Raw genomic sequence first — 21310 nt, forward strand, 5'->3', positions numbered from 1 at the left:
AAAGTTTGTATGGTGGTAAGGATGTATGAGCAGGTAAGCTCTCAGTTAGCAAGCACTCGAACATTAATAAGCAGTTTGGAGTCCGATCATGTGACCTTTCACCTGTAATATGTCCAACAAGTTGATTCTCTGAAGAGTGCTTCTCTTACAGAATCCAGTTCATTAGATTTTATTATGATTGTTGCTGATGGATGGGCTGGGCTGAATATTTCTCTTGCTGTTCTGCTCATTTTAACGCACGGCGGTCTCTTTTACTCAGAATGGCACAAAAAAACAAAGACCATCCAGTGAGCGGCAGTTCTGCGAAAAGAATGAAGAGAGAGGTCAGAGGAGAATGGTGAAAGTGGTTGGAGCTGACAGAAAGGCTACGATAACTCCATGGTGAGCAAAAAGCTTCTCAGAATGAACAACACGTTGAACCTTGAGGCAGATGAACTACAACAACAAGACCGCATGAGGTTCCACTCCTGTCAGCCAAGAACAAGATATCTCAGACTGCACCCAGCACAGGCTCCCAAAAACTGGACAGCTGAAGACTGGAAAAACGTAGCCTGAATCTGGATTTCTGCTGAGGCAGCATGAATCCATGGACCCAACCTGCCTTGTGTCAACAGTCCAGGGTGCTGGTGGTGGTGGTGTAATGGTGTAGGGAATGTTTTCTTGGCCCACTTTGTGCCCCTTAATACCAATCAATCATGGTCTGAATGCCACAGCCTATCTGAGAATTATTGCTGACCATGTGCATTCTTTTATGGTCACAATTGACCATCCTCTAATGGCCACTTCCTGCAGGATAATGCTCCATGTCTAAAACTGGTCTCATGAACATCACAGTGACTTCAGGGAACTTCAGTCGCCTCCCCAGTCACCAGATCCGAATCCAGTAAATATATGATAATTATGTAACTGTCACTTTAAAAGAATTGACAGTGAAATGTTAGCCACAGTCCAATCCTCCAATCAGTCTCCACTTTGCTATGTACCGTAATGTTTTCTTAAATAAACTGTGGACTATAAGAGTGATGCATGGTTTCATTAAGTGTTCTCTCCTATCTTAAGCTTTTCTTTCATTGTATAATTTGCAAATGGAGACTTCAAGTCGGAAACTCCACTATCACCCACAATGTATCAAAACTGGTGAACTGATGTGCGAACCTGGTGGTAGTGGAAACATCTAACTTCCTGTTTCTGAGTGGGGAACTGTTTGTGTTTATGCACGCACCCACAATGCAAAGGACTGCCCTCCTTATCGGACCCCACTGAGCACGTGGGCTGGAGGTGTGATTGACTCCCAGGTCAGAGAGGCATTAGACTATGCTGTATTTATCTCTGCAGAGCACTGCACTGTCCATAATGTGTCATGGAATTAAGATGACAGAAATTCATCAGTTAAACAGTTAAAGAAATAAGTATCAGTCTGTTAGGAGGAGTTTTTTTCCTCCATGTTGTTGGGTTAGTGGTTATTGTCTCTGACAGATTGTGTTTGTGTGTGTATCACTCAACGTATAGGTTTTCTTGAAATGTAGGCTATATTGTCCATGTTTGATCCATCAAAGTTGCTCCTACTGTCTTTAGTCCAGACATTGTGTTTGACATGAATATTTACCTGGAAGGCCTCTGCATGAACTTCTCACACTTGGTCTGACGGGACTGTCTCAGCCTTCCTGCTGTTGAGTGCTGAGGAACAAAGCTCCCGCCTTTCCCCATTCATCATCAAAACATTGTACTTCCTATGCTTTATTAATGCGTGGTTCTGCATTCTCTTAGCAGAAAGGCACTCTGGGACTCGTAGGTGAAATATTCTGCATCAAATGAAGATGACTGCCTGTTGGTAAAGTGGTGTTTTTGTTAGGAGAGCTAGCTTACCGTATTTATACTCTGCTTTTTTTGTCTAGTAAATGGGAGAGTGTTAGGACATGCAGGAAAGGTCATGAGTTGAAACCCGTGATGTCGTGAGTGCATGAGATCGTCCTCAGCTTATTGTAACAGGAAGTTCATCCTCTCCTTTTTCTCATGCCTACTTTTCTCACACATACTTTCATTCTCTGCTCGGTGCTGTGACTTCCTGTGTATTTTGAAAGCTGTCTGTGTTTTTGAGTCATTCTCTGAAGTCAGCATTTACCGTGTAATGTGTGGCATTTACAGAAACCCACCTCACTTAACAAGAAGAATAAGTCACATGAAGTCATATTATTATTTGAAGCTTTGTAGCAAAATATTTGAGTTGAGTTGTGTGCGGGTGTGTTTTCCATTTGTACCTGACTGAATGAATTTCAGCTCTTTAAATGGCTCAGAATATCTTTGATATGATTAGGCTGAAAGAGATAATCTTGTTCCTGTTTTCCCTTATTTATATTTTCATAATTGATGATGCAAGGTCCCTTTGTACTGTGGTGTTTGTTACTGAAAACTCCAGTGTTGAATGGGGAAGAACTGGACAGGCATGTGCCACCTGCTTTTTGATACTCATCACAGAGGAGCTTCACATACACAACATTTGCATATAAACAGCTCGTTGTTTAATAGTTCCAGCCCTCAGGGGTCGCTCAGACTTAAAACAGCCTGGCATTAATCTTGTTTCAGGTACCGGTGAGATGATGAAATGTGGTCCAGGAGGTCCAGTTTGAGAAACAGATCAATGTATGAAGTCTTGTTAGACACCAAAACCCTCCACAGTGGTTCATAATTCTATGAAGCAGGATTTTACAACTCTACATATTTGATTGGCCAACGTACTGTTTGATGAAGATTGCGTTGTGGTAAAAGTTTAGGGCTACCCTGCTGCTTTGTTTGCTGGAGCACTCTGCATTGCACCCCTACTGAGTCACTCTAACCCCTCATTCAAATGAATAAAAGGTGTCATTATAACATGTGGACTGCTTTGGCTAAAACTGGGATATTTACACACAAACCTGATGATTTTTGTTGTCATTAGAAACTGTGAACACTATCCACATGTATAAAATCAAACAGCAACTGAAATCTCTGGCAATTGCATTTGAATCCTGTTTCCTCCTGTTTGGCCATCGTGACTCAACACACTTATCTTTGTGTTAATCCTTTCTTTTGTCACTCTGCAGGGCGGGACGAGCGCTGCGGGAGACGGACACATGAAGCATGAGAGGGTGGAGCTGAGGCTCAGCTGACCCTTCCCCTTCCTTCTCCTCCTTTCCCCCCAGTGCTCCATTCGATCAGCACCTCCCCCCTCCCTTTCCCTCCTTTCCTCTTCCTTTCTCCCATCACCCTGTTGGATCTCACCCATCTTGCCTCCCCTCCTCCTCTAAACCTCAATCAGCCGTGCCCAATGTACTCCCCAGAGCAGGAAAACATCTCCACCACCGCCTCCACCAAAGTGCCAGTGAAGTATGGAGAGCTCATTGTGCTGGGGTAAGCATCAACACATTACATGCAACACCAATATATCCAGAACACACCTCTGTGACACTAATATTATGGTCTAAATAAGAAGTAAGTGTAGACAAGACGCTCAAATTCCAATCATATCATATAATCGATTAAATGAGACGATAATCAGCACATTAATCATTAATAAAAATAATCATTATTTGTAGTCCTCTGGTCAAGATAATAGCATGTTTTTTTTTTTTCCCCTCAATTTCCTCAAACAATCCTTATCCTTAGATGAAACTATCTTAAGATTGATAATGAATGTGTTGATATCTCTAGGGGATGAGGTTTGTTTTCTTGGTTACTGCATGTGTGTAGATTGAATGTGAACTGTGTGTATTGGCGATGATTGACTGTATTGGTCGGACGGTGTTGGCTCTGTGAGTCATGGCTGATAATGGCTGGATGTGTTGGTCACAGTTGTTGGCTGGTCTAGTTCACTCCAATCAGTGTTTCCAACCCTCCCAGTGTTTGCGCTCTGGTTTGTAACCACATGAGTTCACTCTGCACGCAGACCTAAAAAGTGACCTACCCATGTGTGCTTTCTGGTTTGAGTTCTTGAGGTATATAAATTGAAGACAGTTGCTGAAACAAGTCAAGTATTTTTTTAAACGAATTCACTTCCACGCAATAATTTTGATAATGTGCAATTTGACATTTTTACCTCTTAAGGCGGAGACACGCAATTACAATTATACAATTATAGGGGTCGCTGCCAATTATCGTAAAGATTTGTTTTATCATGTGACAAAGTTCAGTCACCTCCAGCTCCCTCACCATCTTTACGTGTGGTTTGTGCAGTATTTGTTGGTTCAGGCCCGTTTTCAGATTTGTCCCAAGCTTTAAACTACCTTTGTAAATGCAGACACACATGGATTTCACACTATTCTGCTGACAGACAGTGGATGATTTTACATATCTAAAAACAGGCTTTTTTAAATGTTAATTAATAGGAAGGATATGCACTTGTTACAATTCTTTAGATAAATAAATTGTTTTGGTAAGAAACACTTTATGTAAACATAACTTTGCTGCTTGAAGGCACCAGGATACAAACAGTAAAATATTTATGTGGATGCAAAGTCTGAAATACAAGAAGTAGTTGTGTATATTTAATGGGACTTCCTATTGTTCTTATGATTACCATGTGCCAAAGATGTCATATTAGATAAGAGATCATAAATTTAAGAACAGTGTAAATAGTGGTGAATAACAGAAAAGGAGCCAATGCTGTGATACAAGACTAAGTGTCCTGGGGGAATAAACACTAAGGATTTACTGTACAAGCACTTTGATTTGTCAATTAACCTTCGGATATCTTCTAACAAGCTCAGCAGACTAAGCCTCTGAATGGTTCAGCAGAAGAGTTGACAACAAGATATGAACAAAGGCAGGGATCCAGAGAGAACAAACGGAAATGCTTTTCAAGACAGCAACAGAAACAACTGGGATATTTTTTGCCCCGTCGCACAGGGTCATGCACTGCGAGTACACACAGTTAGCATTGTTCAGCCAGAGTTACAATTAAGTATTTTTGGAAGATGAGATTAACCACATTGCTCGTTATATTACAAGATGGGATCGGTTTGGCCAGAAGCAGCACCGGATTCTCATCTTAAACACCTTGGCTTTCTCTTCCTCCAGAGAGTTGTTTTGACTCGAGTCCACATACTCAGCTGTAGGAAAAACCCTCGACCCCACCCTATATCTCTAGCATAGGAGACAACTGCATACATACACAGACAAACACAAACACACACACTCACACACACTTTCCTCAATAACAACTGACAGCGAAGGACTTCCTTTATCTGTCTCCTGTTTATTTCCCAAAGGGCTATTCCACCCCACTCCCCATCCCAGCCCACTCTGCAGGAATGCAGATGTCGGAAAGACTCCTTACACGCACATACACACACTTCCTTGCGCTTGTACGAGACAGACACAGCTATATACACACACATATTTTTCATGTGTCACACAGGCACACACACAGTTGGTTTCACAGCTGACTCACAGTTTTGTTGTTCTGAGTTATTCTGGAGCCGCATTGTCAGGGAGATGACCGTGGAAATTTTCCCTAGTGGAAAAACTGCAGTGAGCAGTAAATGCAGTCCCATGCCTTTACAAGGGAGAACCCCGGTTTTCCGTTTTGCTCTGATTTTTCCGCTCCTAGTTTTTGATTCTAGGTCAGGTCACCCGTCTTAAAAGGTCAACAGGGGCACTTCACGCCGGTTGACATGAGGAGTCACACTGTGCTGCAAGTATGGCTGCTCTAAGTGCAGCGAACACTTTAATACACATTACAGAGCTGGAAGTGCATTTGTTTTCTATGTGGCCTCAGTGGGAGTTGAGCCCCTAACATTAGAACCATGCTCTCACCAACCCTAAGGGAATGTGACACAAACTATTCACTCTCATTAACATGTGGTTTCTTTAAAATAAAAGCCATATAAGGTGGTGGAAACATATGATGCCCTTTTACCCTTGCCAAACACATAACACGGCTTTTATGTTGCTCCTAACATTGACAGAATCTTAAATGTTGCGAACCCTGATTGCAATTAACCTTTCCAATTAGCATTTTGCTGTTCATGAGGACCATGTTGTGAATGAGAATGCACCAAAGGTTAAGGCTGCCTACTGCTAAACGGTATAAAGCTGCTTATATCCCTTCAGGTGCAGTTAAATTTTACTGTGACAGTGTTTCCTACTGTGTGTTGTCGAAGCTTGACAAACGTGTTGACTATATTTCCCTCTTCATGAAACATTTGCAAAGCTGATTTTTTTTTTACTGAAGAGTTTACATTCATGTTTGCTAGCTTCCAGTCTTCTTCTTCCTTGTTTTTTTTGCTGGCACCTTGCTTTGCTTCTTTGCATGTCAGCATGTTTTGCAAGCCAGCTGTTGATCAGTGGAATAACAGAAATTTGTTGTATAGTACAAATAAAAGTGGGACTCATAAAAAACATTGCTCCATAGTGCTGCTAGGATTACATTTAAGCCGTAGCATGACTTACATCCAGACAAACTCCAAAACTCTCAGCTCACAAGCAAATTATTGGAAACAACTGCACAACAAAACTCATACCAGTTTAAAATACATTCTACTTGATCACATCCTAAATTGATGCTTGACTGTACAGAACTGACCACTTGATTTACTTGCTTCACATCATTTCTCTTCGCACATTTTCTCTGAGCAAAATTCTGAAACTGGGATCATTAAGTCACAGTGGATCAGCCAGATAATCACACTGAATCGACACTTCATTCTCACAAAAAAAGAAACCCCTGACATATCGACAGCAAGTTAGAGGTCTGCAACCAGGAAAACTATTTATAGGAGGGTCAGCTGAACTGTAGACCAGTGTCTGATAAGTAAAAAATGTCAGTTATGATAATACTTTCTTGCAACAATCATTTGCTTTTTCTCATAAAAAATGTTTTCAGTGTTTAGTAATTGAAAGGAAAAACACCATTCTCTCTTTGTGCCAAACTGGGTATTCAAACTGGGTCCTCGTGCTTGTTATGGTCGGTTTTTGTTTGCTAGGTGATGGTTGAAGTTTACAGTAAACTACTTGCAAGCCAATATAAACTGTTCTCACGATTGTGCTAACTAAATGGCTGTAGCTGCAGTGAACTCCTCACATCTGGCGCTCTGCAGCAAGGCTGAAAGTGCTTTGATTTAATTGTGGCTCCTGTGTGACCAAGAACAGACTCGCACACGCAAATACTAATGGAGAAGCCCATCAACACGTAGCACAGTGTTGTATCTGACCTCCTCAGTAACCCCAATCCAACATTACCATGTTTGAAGCCCTGTGTTGCTAACGGCCTAATCCAGAGGAATGCTGCAGCGTCTCTGGGGACGATCTGTTTAGAGGCACAGTGGACATCCATGTGGCTTTTTAAACAACTGTGACATCACTGGATACACTGCAGTCCCTCCAAATCCACCTCTGTCTGTCCAGATACTGTACATCTGCGATTCAGCTGTGGTGCATTGGCAGGATATCATGCGTTTCTAAGACAGTATAGATTTGCACATGGAGATGGAACTCGCTGCGTTTCCTTCCACACCGTATGTTTAGTTTGGCACTGAGACATTTTAACATCTATTTTTTCATTTAACTTTTTAATATTTAGTTACTCAGCCATAGGTAGTAATTTCTTAAGCTTTCTTAATGTTTTTGTAGGGTTGCTCTATAAGTGGTGGCTTGTTAATGCACACTGTGCTTTAGTTTACTGTGTTTGGAGGGATCACACTCACACACACAGGCCTATTGCTAATTGTGGGAATTGAAGAATACACTATGTGTCTGCGCACAAAGACTAACTTTTTCCCTAACTCTCGTCCTTCCTGCCTGTATGAAAAACCTGTCCACACACACACACACACACACACACACACACACACACACACACACACACACACACACATATAAACACACACTTGTGACGAACCTTTGGCCTTTCTGCCATTGTTTTTCAGAATATGTGGATGCATGTATGTACACGCACACATTACTGCTACCCATGGGAACTTGGGTTTGAACTGCCAGCAAGACTTTGAGCTTTCTCCAGCAGACTGCCCTGCCCTCTCTCCGGTTACGGGCTAAACTTCACCATGGTTACGCTCTTGCCATGGTTACTCTTCCCAAACGTTGCTGTGGCTCTGTTCCCTCACCATGGTTACTCATAAACCCTCCCAGCGTTGTTTGATCCCAGCAGATCTGCTCTCTGAGAGAAACATTTAGCTGTAGGCTGGGCGTCCTTACAACCTGTCTGTGCCGTCTTTACTGGACCCAGTGTAGTGGGTGGGTTCATTTTAGGAGTCTGATTGGTCAAAGACACGCTCCAACTGGGCTCAGGTTCTATACACCATGCCGAGTTCTGCTATTTTAAACACATCTTTTTCTCTTGTTTTCTCCTGTTTTTGTTTACTACTTTAAAGAAAACTTTTCAGACATTACACACTCAAACCTTTGATTTCTGTATGTGCTTACCTGCAACTGTGACTATTTATCATGACTGTTTCTTAAACATTTGTAACTGTGTTTTTAAAGTTTATCACTGGATTCCTGCTTTGGAAAGTTTTAGGTAACGATACATGCTCTGAACGTTTTGGAGAAGTCAAGAAAGTTATTTTTTATTGTATTTCATTTTATTTTCATTCATTTTTTCTGACTTTTTAATATCATGTTTGTCAACATTAAGACACTATTGAAAAGAACAATATACATGATTACATTAGTGAGAATTACTGGATTTTTCTTTAAAATAGCTAATTAATGACAAACGTTAATTGAAAACTGCAAAACAAAAGGCTGATGGAAGCAGTTATCACAGCAGTATATCAGTAAAGTCAGAGGAGTCCATAACTTTTGTGGCTGCTGGATTTCATAACAGCGTTTAAGGTAGCGATCGGCATTTATGTATGCGGTAATGTTTATAAAGCTGTGGTGCTGCTCTCAGGAATTTCCCTTGACAGTGATGACGGCTTATCTGAAACACGTGTGTGCAGTAAAGAATAAAATCTTGTAACTTCTATATATTCACAGACCCACCAACTGATCTTCACATATGTGCACGAGTAGCTGGAACCCAAAAGTACAGCTACAGTGTTGAACTCATCGGCTGCTGCAACAAATGTGAACTTTCTTTCTCCATTTCTCCATTTTTAAATCACTTAAATTTGTTGCTTATATTATTTTTGTCAATGGGTTGAATGAGATATCTTGATTTTTATAAATGCAGTTTTTTCTCACCGTGGTGTCTAAGCACTGTTGAGGATCGTCTGCTCAGAAACACACTGTTGATATACTGATATACTGAAACGTAGATGGAGATGGTATTTCTATTTCTTACTTTAGGATATCAAGCAAGACACACACACACACACACACACACACACACACACACACACACACACACACACACACACACACAGACACAACAGTCCCGGTGTTGTTGGGAGTCATAGAGACTCCATTCTCTCGGAGGGAACGCCTCTGTTTATTCTCCTTTCCTCAGTCATGTATCAGGCTAAATGAGTCTCTCTGTGTGTTTATTTTCTCAGTCCTTCTGGGGTTATGTTTGAAGGGCTCTGTTGTTTATGGGGATATGATTTGCTTTTGTAAAAAAGCAGGTATGAAAAGTATAGGCTGTTATTTGTGTGTGTGTATGCACATAGCCATGGAGGGAGGGCACCAAAATGCCTCGAGCGTTTTCCACAATGACTGTTTTTCCAGTGTATTATACAGCTGCTCAGACAATAATGCCCCATTGTTTATTGTTTCTTTGCATGTATGTGTGTGTGTTTGTGTGTGTTTGTGTGCATGTCTGTGTATGTATGTGTAGGTACAATGGCTCTCTGCCCAACGGCGACCGAGGTCGACGTAAAAGCCGTTTTGCACTTTGTAAGAGGCCGAAGGCAAACGGGGTGAAACCCAGCACAGTTCACGTCGCCTGCTCTCCACAGGCAGCCAAGGTGAAACACACGCACACACACACACACACACACACACACACACACACACACACACACACACACACACACACAGAGTAACACACAATACAGTATCATTTGACCCATTTTTAAAAGGTACAATGGTTTTTACACAGTGTTTAACTGGAACATGAGAAAGAATTATAAGAGAAACAAATGTGAACAGTTCAGTGGAAAGAAACTGAGTTTTTTTTTTTTGTTGTTTTTTAACAAAGTCCTGGGAGACACATGCTCATGTGTTTCCATCAGCAGTTATAAGGTCGTCCAGAAATCCTCAAATCTATTAAATGAACAGGGGATTGTAAGGGGTGTGTGTATGTGTGTGTGTGAGAGGACCTTTGCTTTTTTTGGTTTAACATTTGCACTTAATGGATTCTCTGAGGACACACACTCTCTCTCGCTCACACACAGGCCAGGCTTTTAGCTGCAGTAATTTAAAGAGTCTGGAAGAGTGATTGTCCTTTTCTGTCATGTGGGTGGTCCTGGTCCTGACTGACCGAAAAGACATTGAGGCTGTCGTAGGTCCAGCTAGTGACTACATAACTGAACTCCTCACCCACCCCACCCTTCCTCTGTCTGTCTGTCTGTCTGTTGTTCGCTGTCAGGATCAGTGAAGAGATGTCAGAGGTGTTTTTGCGATAAAGCATAGTCAGGTTCAGTCCCTGTTTACATTTCAAGTGGAGAGTTTTAGAGCATCTAAAGGATCTTGTCTTTTGTCTTTCTCCCTCTCTTTCTCCCCTCACTATTAATTTCCCCCTCCTTTGTTCTTTCTGCCTCAACAGGCCATAAGTAACAAAGACCAGCACAGCATCTCGTACACTCTGTCTCGAGCCCAGACGGTGGTGGTGGAGTACACCCATGACAGCAATACAGACATGTTCCAGGTATCAAGCCTCAGCTTTTATCAGAATGACTAGATTTTTACAACCAATTTACAGTCCTTGTTATTTTCCACTTCACTGCTGCACTCACACACACCTGCTTAAGTAGGGGTTGGTAGCAGAACTGGACCATTGAATGTGTTAGAGCAGAGGTTTTTAAGCTGCACACAAACCAGCGTTAGACTTTGTGTTAGAGTGTAAGTGATTCAATTTTTAATGTTAGTCATCAATTATTTAAATATCAGCAGTTTCAGCATATTCATGTCGATGTCGATACACAGTTTATTGCAGCTATATTACGTTTTTTAACTCAAATACAGGCAACAATGTGCATCTAATAATCAGTAGATTGCAATATAATTGGGTCAGCTGTTTGAGATAAAGCTGGTAAAGTCCTTAAAACACAAATATACAAAAATCATTTAGATGAAGTTCAAAGTTCATTCTTGACCTTGGAAACAACAGTCATGAAAATAATCTCACCACAAAGTCTGTGTTAACTGTTTTCTGAGCTTTCATGTAGTTGTAGAAATTTCCCTTTTTAAGAAGCTGACATTCACTCGCGACCAGTTATGAAAAACCACCACAGTCCATTTAGTAGCTGTCCCGGAGCTTTTGAACATATCACATGGTATTCATCAGCAGAGGGGGAAAAAACTCATTAACTCTTGAAATACATTTTGTATTGAGTGTTCAACACATAACACTGACGATGTGTCTGAGTCAGGCGTGGATTAAAGGTTTCAATTCTGCATTATCAACACACTGTTTTTCCAAAGTCAGCCTGTTCCCTGCTTGAATATAGCATTAACACTCTGGGAGGCCGCTGTGTGCGAGTAGCTGTCAGTACCCATCATCATAGTACAGAGTGTCCCCAAAGTTATTATGGGTTTTGTAGAAGTTAGCAATGCATGTGAACCAGCTGAAAACTCGTCTCCAAGGTCATCTGGCTTCATGTAGTTTAAGAAACAGTGTCTCGTGTTTTTTTCATCCACCTGTCATTCTTTTTAATTTAAAATAGGTTCTGTATTGTACATATTCTCTATTTATTCCTTAAACAGCTTTTGTTTCTGTGTTTTATGTTCTTACTCCCCACGGAGAATCATTTATTATTGTTCTTAACTAATCTTGAAATCTGTCTGGAACTCGTTATAACACATCTTCATCTCTGTCCACCAGATCGGTCGATCGACAGAGAGTCCCATAGACTTTGTAGTGACGGACACGGTGGCGGGCAGCCAGAGTAACGCAGACACCCAGTCGGTTCAGAGCACCATCTCCCGCTTCGCCTGCCGCATCATGTGCCAGCGCACGCCGCCTTACACTGCTCGCATCTATGCCGCAGGCTTCGATTCTTCCAAGAACATCTTCTTAGGGGTGAGCTGTGCTTCGTCTGGTGTCCCAGACACGTGTAGACGAGTGTTACGGAGTGAAAGACAAAAACATAAAAGATAAAAGCATAAAGCACCACAAGGAAATGTGACCGAAAGACTGAGAGATGAAAGAGTCACACAGCTTGTGTTCTGGTGATATGAAAGATAAAACTCTCAGTGCAAAACCTTTAACCTGTTTTCTTTCCCCAATGATGTTGGCTTTTATTCTTTATCTATTTTTCATTTAATGTATTCTTAAATTCTTGATAATTTACATTAAAGCTCCATCTTGTCATATTGATGTTTTTGCATTAACATGGTGCTGCTAAATTTTCCACTTTACCCTTTCAATCAACTGAGTGACGAGTAGAACATGGGTGTTACACACATTAGGGTCGGGACTATAAAATGAACAATTGAATTGCTCACATCCGCCCATGTCTTTGTTTTCATCAGGAGAAAGCTGCTAAGTGGAAGACGCCTGACAGTCAAATGGACGGGTTGACCACAAACGGCGTGCTGGTGATGCACCCTCGGAACGGCTTCACCCAGGACTCCAAACCGGGCGTCTGGAGGGAGATCTCGGTCTGCGGCAACGTCTTCACCCTGCGAGAAACACGCTCGGCACAGCAGCGGGGAAAGATGGTGAGAGAAGATATAAAACATGAAAAGCACGTAGTACAGCATTAACTTATCGCGGTAGTCACTAGTAGTCACTCTCTTTTTTTAGCTCTGTTTTTGGTCTCCGCCACCTGCTGAGGGAAATATCCGGATCTTTAGCTGCTAAATGCGCCACCGAGTTCACCAGCTGTCTGTCTGCTGTTTGGTGCTTAGCAGGTAGTCAAAATCAATACGAGAGTGTTGAGAATGAGCCGGGCCAGTTGCGGGCCAGTTGCGGGCCAGGCAGCTAAACAGTGAGCTGAAACTCACTTTAAAGCTCCGTAAAGCTCGAGGGGATCTGCAGAGTTGGGTGATAATTCTCTGTAGGTTCATCACTATGACATATATTCACATTGTTTGCACGTTGTTATTTGATACGTTGGTATTAAAAATGACATAAAACGCCGAGTTGGATATCAGCTCAAACTTCTGATAGAAGCAGCTCGTCAACGTGGACAAAGTTTGAACTAGACGACCTGATTTTTCAAACTGGTTTCGTTTCAGAAAAAGCCTCTTTCTATCCTTTACAACTTTCCCATCCTTTCCTTCATCATCACACGCTCGCACCGACAGCGGGAGGATGGTCAAAGCCAAACAACACATGGAGGTTATTGGGGTGGCGTCTCCATGGCAACGGGTCCGGCTGTCAAAGTTGTGTGTAACAGGACCTTATAAGAGGATCCTCCGGCTGACGTCAGAGCCTCTCAGCCAATCACAGCACTCTGGCCACTTGTGGCATTTGTCTGATTGGATTCAGGTTGTTGTTGATGTGTTTAATTAGATCTTTGGTTTTTTTTTTTTAATTCTCCTCTCCATCTTCACCTCCCACACTGCACACATCATCAACCACAAGCTCACAGTCAGCATGTCCTCACAACATTAACCCGCCTCTTTATCTGGCGTCCCACATGCTTTCAAGTCACACCAGCGCAGCAGAAATTAACAGCTCTCTTATCTCCACCTGGCCTTTACCATACAGAGAGTTAACCACATGTGCATTATCTACTGCTATAGAAACCACTCATTATTTCACAGGTGATGGGCAGTTTAGATTGTTAGCTGTGGGCAAGCACCTATTTTTATTATGTATGGTGACAGAACATGATGGGGTTTAATTGGCTGAATGCACGCAGGAGCGAAGAACAGTCAGTGAAGTCTTGTGTTGTTCTGGTTGATGGTGATGATGTTACAGCAGTCTTACTGTGAAGGTGTAAAGAGACAAACTAGAATCATCACACATTTCTGAATAATATGGAGTTTCACTTGCAGATGGAAAAATACAGCATTTGGAAGTTTATACTTATTGAAATGTCTTCTACAATCTCATGCCTTGTGTTCTCCTTTGAGACAGAATTAGAAATAAAAATGGAGGAGTGATTTATATTTTATATTTTTTTCGTTTCTCGAGGGCGGCTCTAATATTTCGTGACTTCATGGGAATGCTCTTAAGAAGACAGTGTACTGGCCAGCTGTGCAGAGGAGAAAGAGGAAGCCAGGGTTTGAGCCTCTCTCTCTCTAGCTCTCTCTCATCATTCTTGAGACGTCTATTTCTGTAATTTTGCATGTGAACAACAGAGTACAGCTCTGAAAATGTGCGCCATCATCCCAGTTTTAAAAGCTAGCATGTTGTCGCTTGCCCCCCCCCCAAAATCCTCCGCCCTGTTCCCTCTATGATGGTTAGCTATTCACCCTGCCTTTGAGTATGGCCGTTAAAGATAAGGTATAAACACTTTTGATTTCCAAACCACTTCTTTCCCAGCATACACCAGCTCTAAAACGAACAGATTGTCGGATAGCTTTGGAATCCCTTTGACCCCGAACAGTTCAGATGTTGGATTAGCGTTGTCTGTGTGTCCCGCCGCTTCTGTATCTTCCCAAACCAGTGATCCATCATTTACACCCACTTCACGCCATGACCTGTCAGCTGTGCAGCGGTGAGGTTGAAGTTGCTGTGTCTGCTGGGAACTTTCATTTGTTACACAACTATTTGCGGCACTTTTCATGTGAACAACTGAGTGCAGCGTTATGAATGTCTGAGACTGTCTGGAAATGTGCAGCATTATCCCCATTTTTAAACCATGTCGTTTATTGTTTGCTATTAAGAATAATACAATGTTATGTTTATATTCAGTGCCGAGTAGAAGCTCTTTCAGCTTTCTAATCTAGTCTATTACCGACCCCCTTAAAACCTTTGCAAGTACACAGCTCTCTAAATGGGATAACTGCCCTTTGTTAGTGAAGGTTAACATCTGAAGGACTTTCTGATTGAATGGGAGGAAAAGAGTCGTCTCAGCAGGTTTACCAAGAAGCTCTCAAAGCTGCCTCGTACTCTACGTGTGTGTTAACAGATACCTGAGGTGTGCGGATGGATGATTTTTAGCTTTTAAAAAAACCTTGTTTAACCCTGTTTAATTAATATAAAGCCGTGAACCATGTGATGTGTCGTAGCTATTGGGAAGTTTGCTTCAGTTTTTGGATGGACTCACTCAGCTTTGCCAGCGGGGCAGCTGGTCGTCCTTCTGCAGTTTGACACAAGGTTGAAGCCAGCGTAATTAGGAATATCTTACATTGCAGTACACACACACACACACACACACACACACACACACACACACACACACACACACACACACACACACACACACACACACAGATTTTTATGGAGCCTGCTGTGGGTATTGGGAAGTATAAGAGTATAGTGTTCTAGCTCCTGCTGTGTTTAATAAAAGCTTTTGTGCTGATAAATGATCCTCTTTAGTGTAATTAAACGATAACTGTGTGTGGAGGGTGGGAGTGTGTGAATCGACCCTGAGCACTAGGATCATTGAATTTGAGTGTGGTTATTTATTGATCGGGCAGACAGTTTTTCATATGGTCAACTTTTATTTCAGCTTGACGGTATGTTAATAATATAAAAGTTACTGATTTGAAATCAGCTGGGCAGAAGAAAAACAACAACTGCTGAGACTCTGAGCTCAGACCCGTTGCAGCTGAGCGGCTCGCCGGCCAACGGCAGAGAGACTGTGGTTTTTCTGGGCAGATGTGAATGTGTGTTGTTTTATCAATGTGACATGAAGAGCGCACATGCACCCAGCGAACCTTCCTGGGTTACATGAAGGTTAAAAAGCGTCACCAGCCGGCGGCAGTGTGATGCTGCTGCCGCCGCAGAAATGTGTTTGCCCCGAGACCCACAGTGACCTCAACACCAGCGCTAACATGAGTGATCTCACACAAACCCCGGGAGCTGCCCGTCCCCTCGTCTGTGTATGGATTTTTTTTTTCTTAGGCTATTTCTCTTCTGCTCCCCTCCCTCTTTCATCATCTTGTCTTTGTCCCACACTGGTTATCTCAACCTGGAACTTCCCTCTGTGTCTGATCTGACCCCAGTCAAAGTGAGAGCCTCCTAAAGACTGTAGTTTAATACATTTTCCAGTAGCTTTCCGCTCGCCCCCCAAGCTCGGCTTGTTCTTTCAATTTCCTCATGTCATCTTGCCTCCAGCTGTTAGTCCCCTGCATCCTCCCTGAATCACTCTGCCGTCAGACAGAGAAATGGGAATGCTGGAGTTACACTGCCACCTACTGTGCTCAGATAAAACAACTTTACTGGACTTAAAAATCACCTAAACATTGATCAGTGTTGTATGAACCTAAGCTGAAAACTGAATTTATTGTATATTATTGTTGTGAGCTGAAAACAATTTGTCAGTTGATTGACAGAAAATGAATCAGCAACAATGTTGGCAATCAGTCATTTCAGTGGTTTAATCGAGCAAAAGCTGTGCAACTTTTCTCAGTTTAATGTCACTCAAATCAATATCTTTGGATTAGGATGGATGGCACCATAAAAGAAGATATTTAAAGATGTTTGACCTGAACTGCACTTCACATTTTATCATTTAAAGGACAAGAAAAAGTAGGAGAAATACATGAATGAATAAATACAACCATGTCCCTAAGGTCGTTCCTGGTGGACAAAAACTGAACAAACAATGGAGCAGATGAATGAAGAGGCTGTTTGGACATTTCTAAAAATCCTGCCTACAGCCACCACAAGTTCAAAATGTGGCTGGCTTTTAATTCTGTATGATATTTAATAACCTCATCGTATGACCTGCTGTATTTTATATTCTTATAATTCTGCTGTTCTCACATCTATAACTCTCTATCTCTCTGCTTCAGGTGGAGACAGAGAGTCAGGAGCTCGTCGACGGCTCTCTCATCGACCTTTGTGGCGCGACTCTGCTGTGGCGCACAGCTGAAGGCCTGTCACGCACTCCCACCCTCAAACACCTGGAGGCGCTGCGGCAGGAGATCAACGCGGCCCGCCCTCAGTGTCCCGTGGGCTTCAACACGCTGGCCTTCCCCTCGATGCGTCGCAAGGACACGCCTGACGAGAAGCAGCCTTGGGTCTACCTCCAGTGCGGCCACGTGCACGGCTACCACAACTGGGGCAACCACCGCGAGGAGAGGGAGGGCCGAGAGGGCCGGCACAGGGAGTGTCCGATGTGCCGAGCCAAAGGGCCGTACGTCCCGCTGTGGCTGGGCTGTGAGGCGGGGTTTTACGTGGACGCCGCCCCGCCCACTCACGCCTTTAACCCCTGCGGCCATGTTTGTTCAGAGAAGACGGCGGCCTTCTGGAGTCAGATCCCACTGCCGCACGGCACACACACCTTCCACGCCGCCTGCCCCTTCTGTGCCCAACAGCTGACTGGCGAGCAGGGCTACGTCAGACTCATCTTCCAGGGACCCCTCGACTAGCAGGGGCGCCCTCAGCATCCCGTGAGGGAGGCGGAGCGGGGAGTTTTCTGATTGGACACTGACCCTGCATTGAAAACGGGGACCTACCCAGATATGTTTTCTTTCCTCTACAGTTAAATATAAACTTTTTTCTGGACTTTTTGTCTCTCTCATTTTTAAGTGACCTTTGTATTGCTTTTTCATGAATGACAACAAAGATTTCTATATTTTCATGTGAAACCAGAGACACAAAAACCAAACAAAGAACACTGCTGGGTAAACTTTTTGTGTTTGTTTCTCGGAAAGAACTTCTAACAACAGTATTTATCTAAATTACTAACATACCGTAGTGCAAACATACGGTTTTTATTCATGTTTATTGTTGCAATATACATCTGTGTACATCTGTTAGAGCTAATTTAAACAAAGATGTTTATTTATGGCCCAGGAACCATTGCTCCATTCTTTATCTGTCAGATATGCCTAACTTCAATACTATTTAGCATTTTTAATTTGAAAATACAGTATATTGTTAATCAGATATAAAGTTCTAGGTGTTTTCTGAGGGTTTCAGTCCGTGTCTTTCTCTCATGTTCACCTCTCAGATCTGTTTGTCGTATTTATACACCCTGTCTTCTGGCGTGCTCTCACTGTGTGTGTTAACCGTTCAGTTATACTTCTCTCTCATTAGGCATCACCATGGCCTTCTCACATTCAAAGCAATAGGTTTGGAATGGAAACCTCCTAAAGCATTATGGGAAACTGAGTCGTCTAGGCGTTTTTGTAAACACTCAGACAGCTTGAATGACAGCTCCCTCCCTTTAAAGTCCGAGTGAAACGTTTCTGTGGGTGAGTGATTTTTTTATTTTTTTTCTCTGATCACAGGTTAGCCATGATACCGCAGCTATGTAGCTAATGTCCCACATCACACACACACACACACACACACACACACAACACACACACACACACACACACACACACACTATAACCAGACCTGGTCAAATACTTTTTATGATATTAAAAGTGGAAAGGAACTTGCTCATAGAAAGTGATGGTACAACAATAAGAATACAGATGTTATTAAAATGATAAGAAGTATTGCAGCAGACCAGTGTGGACAGTCTGGTTTATTCTGCTTCTCTGCTCTGGTGTTTGGGGCTTACCTGCACAGGTGCACAAACAGTAATGATCATTATTTTGCCAGATACAGTATTACAATCAGTATTAATGTTAGTTATTTTTGTTGAAATGTTGGCATCTTACAACAACATCCTGACTGTTTTCAAAATGAAGTAAAATGCTGACTCCTGCCAGTATTGTAAAATAATGATGTGTTTTATTTTGAAAAGCTTTGATTCACTGCACCATATTCGGGCATGATTTGAAATACTAGCCATGATTTGATCATCAATACTTATAATACTGTCACCTGAGTTGTGCAGGAAGCCTCATCCATTTCATACATCAAGCAAGCAACTAAACACACTCCACAATAAAACTGTAGCTGTTTGACTCAGGTTTGATGCACGCAAACACATGCATGGCTTCAGCTTACAATACTCTCTTCATGGATGTGCGAGTGTACTTATCAGGGCTTCGTATTCATTTGTGCTTTCCAAATAATGTATAGGAGCCGTCCCCACAGAGCATTATAGGGCTGACGAGCTCCACAGCATGAGTATAAAATATTTGGACCTCCTACTCTACTGAAAACCATGATGAGTTTTATGTTTATATATTTCAGCTGTTCTGTCACGGTGGTGCCATCAGATAAATCTGGTACGAGTGCCTCTTGTCTAAAACTATGAATACTAAGTATGAATACTTCAGTTTAATTAAAATAAAGTCTGTGAGGTAGCAAAACAACAAAAAGAAAGTCTCGGCTGCTGTCTGGTAAATGAAGTGGAGACGGTCCATCAAAGGTCCACTTCTGAGTAAACTTGGCTAATTTTTCTAAAGAACATTTTAAGCTTCAATTATTCATCATTTTTGTATCAAAGTTGTGATTTTAAGAGAGCAGTTTTTTAATCACAGCAGCTGTGGTTTTATTTGTTTATAGTTTGATAAATTTCTGGGGCATTTTATGCTTTTATTAGATAGAAATTAGAAAAATGAAACAAAAAGATGGAGACATGCAACAAAGATCCCATCACCAGTCACAAACCGTAGACACTGGAGTTCATGGTCCCTGCCTCAGTGATTGCAGTGCACACGGCTTCTATCTGCTGCTGGAAGATCATGTGATATTCTTGAAAGCTTGAAAACAGCTACTAAATGGACCCTCTTGTTAGACTGTTATGTCAACTACTGTTTCTAAAGGCCAGAATGAATCCAGGTAGCAAATACAAACTAATTTTCACATAAAAACAATAAAGTAATCACACTATGCCCCTTCTCCTCCACTATAGTGGGTATAATAGTGTGACTACGTGTAGAGAAGTCGATCCTGATATTTTGAGTGAAAGCACAAATTCTCCCTGACTCCTGCCGCGTACACAGAACACATCCTGCAACGCCATGTTGGTCCACTTTGCTCCTGCTGCTGCAGTCGGCAAGAGAAGGAGACACACACTCCAACTGTAGAAACTAAACAGCAGTGCAGCAGCTTTACTGGTCAGAGTCTCTTCCAAACTGTCCACAACACCTTCCTCAGTGCACAGAGCCTCTGCAGGTTTCCTTAGCGTATGTGTGAAGTGTGTGTGAGAGTGAGATTGTAATTTATGTGATCATGATGATTGTATGGAGTGTCTGGTGTCTGGGTAACACGTCTTCAGTTAGTGTGTGTTCATGTGTCCACACAGTAGTTCTCCACACACAGATCATTTTCATCAGTACCCCCCCCCCCCCCCCCCCCCAGTGCTCGGACTGCAACACACCAACTCACCTCAGGGAGAAAAACAATGACCTGTGTCTCTCACACAAACAAACACACACACACACACACTGCTAAAATCTTCTGAGGATACCTCATAAGTTAAAAAGTCTGTTCTGGATTTAAAGGTTTGTGTCTTCCCTCTCCTTCACCCAGTCTTGTTTTGGTTTTCTCTTGTGGCGCCGTGTCTCTCTCTCTCTCTCTGAATAAAGTGTGTGTAAGGGCTTCACTCTGTCTCTGTACTGTTATCTCAGCTTTGTTTCTTCACGTACACGTCCGTCAGTCTGTCGCACCTCCCCTCACTCGCTCTTCTTCTTCTCGGTGTCTCCTTGTGCTTACTAAGGCAAAAGCAAAGAATGTTTCCAGCAAACACTTTTTTGTAACAACTTTAAACAATAAAGTGTAAAAGTGACACGTTTGACTGTGTGTGTGTTTTATTTGAATGGCCAGTAACAAAATCTGTTTTTCAGTTTAGAAATCTAAAGCAGAGAGTAGGATATTTATGTTACTTATTTATTTGTGTTGTGATAAACAAACTCTCAACCTAACCCTGAAATTAGTTAGTTTAGTCAACTCAAGGCATCAACATGTCAAAAAATGTCACGTCATAGTATAATAAGGTATAAAACATTATATTATAGTAAGGCATAAATATGTCAAGAAACGTCCTAGAATTAATTATAAGAATGACATTTCTAGTCATTTTGTGTTAATTTCAATTTCTCCTACTCACATCTTTTTGATGTCACCTGTCCTGATTCATTAAAAAAAAAAAAAACTTTATGGAAAAGAAGAAGATGCCAAATACTGGATCAGATAGAAAAACAAATACAATTCTTAAACGTTTCAGTTCTGTCCTGTGATCTT

At 42.0% G+C, this 21310-nt stretch overlaps 1 protein-coding gene across 1 annotated transcript in view; it reads left to right on the forward strand.

The window, feature by feature from the left end:
- peli1b (pellino E3 ubiquitin protein ligase 1b) overlaps positions 1-20855 on the forward strand; it is a 41504-nt gene extending 20649 nt beyond the window's left edge. The window contains exons 2-7 of the mRNA XM_056395399.1: positions 3081-3387; positions 9770-9899; positions 10700-10801; positions 11978-12175; positions 12628-12816; positions 17011-20855. Coding sequence (XP_056251374.1) covers positions 3305-3387; positions 9770-9899; positions 10700-10801; positions 11978-12175; positions 12628-12816; positions 17011-17589 — 1281 coding nt within the window. The 5' untranslated portion in view covers positions 3081-3304 and the 3' untranslated portion in view covers positions 17590-20855. The remainder of the gene's footprint in view (positions 1-3080; positions 3388-9769; positions 9900-10699; positions 10802-11977; positions 12176-12627; positions 12817-17010) is intronic.
- Positions 20856-21310: the final 455 nt, after the last annotated feature.

This window comes from Seriola aureovittata, chromosome 14 (genome assembly GCF_021018895.1).
Source record: "Seriola aureovittata isolate HTS-2021-v1 ecotype China chromosome 14, ASM2101889v1, whole genome shotgun sequence".
Lineage (NCBI taxonomy): Eukaryota > Metazoa > Chordata > Actinopteri > Carangiformes > Carangidae > Seriola > Seriola aureovittata.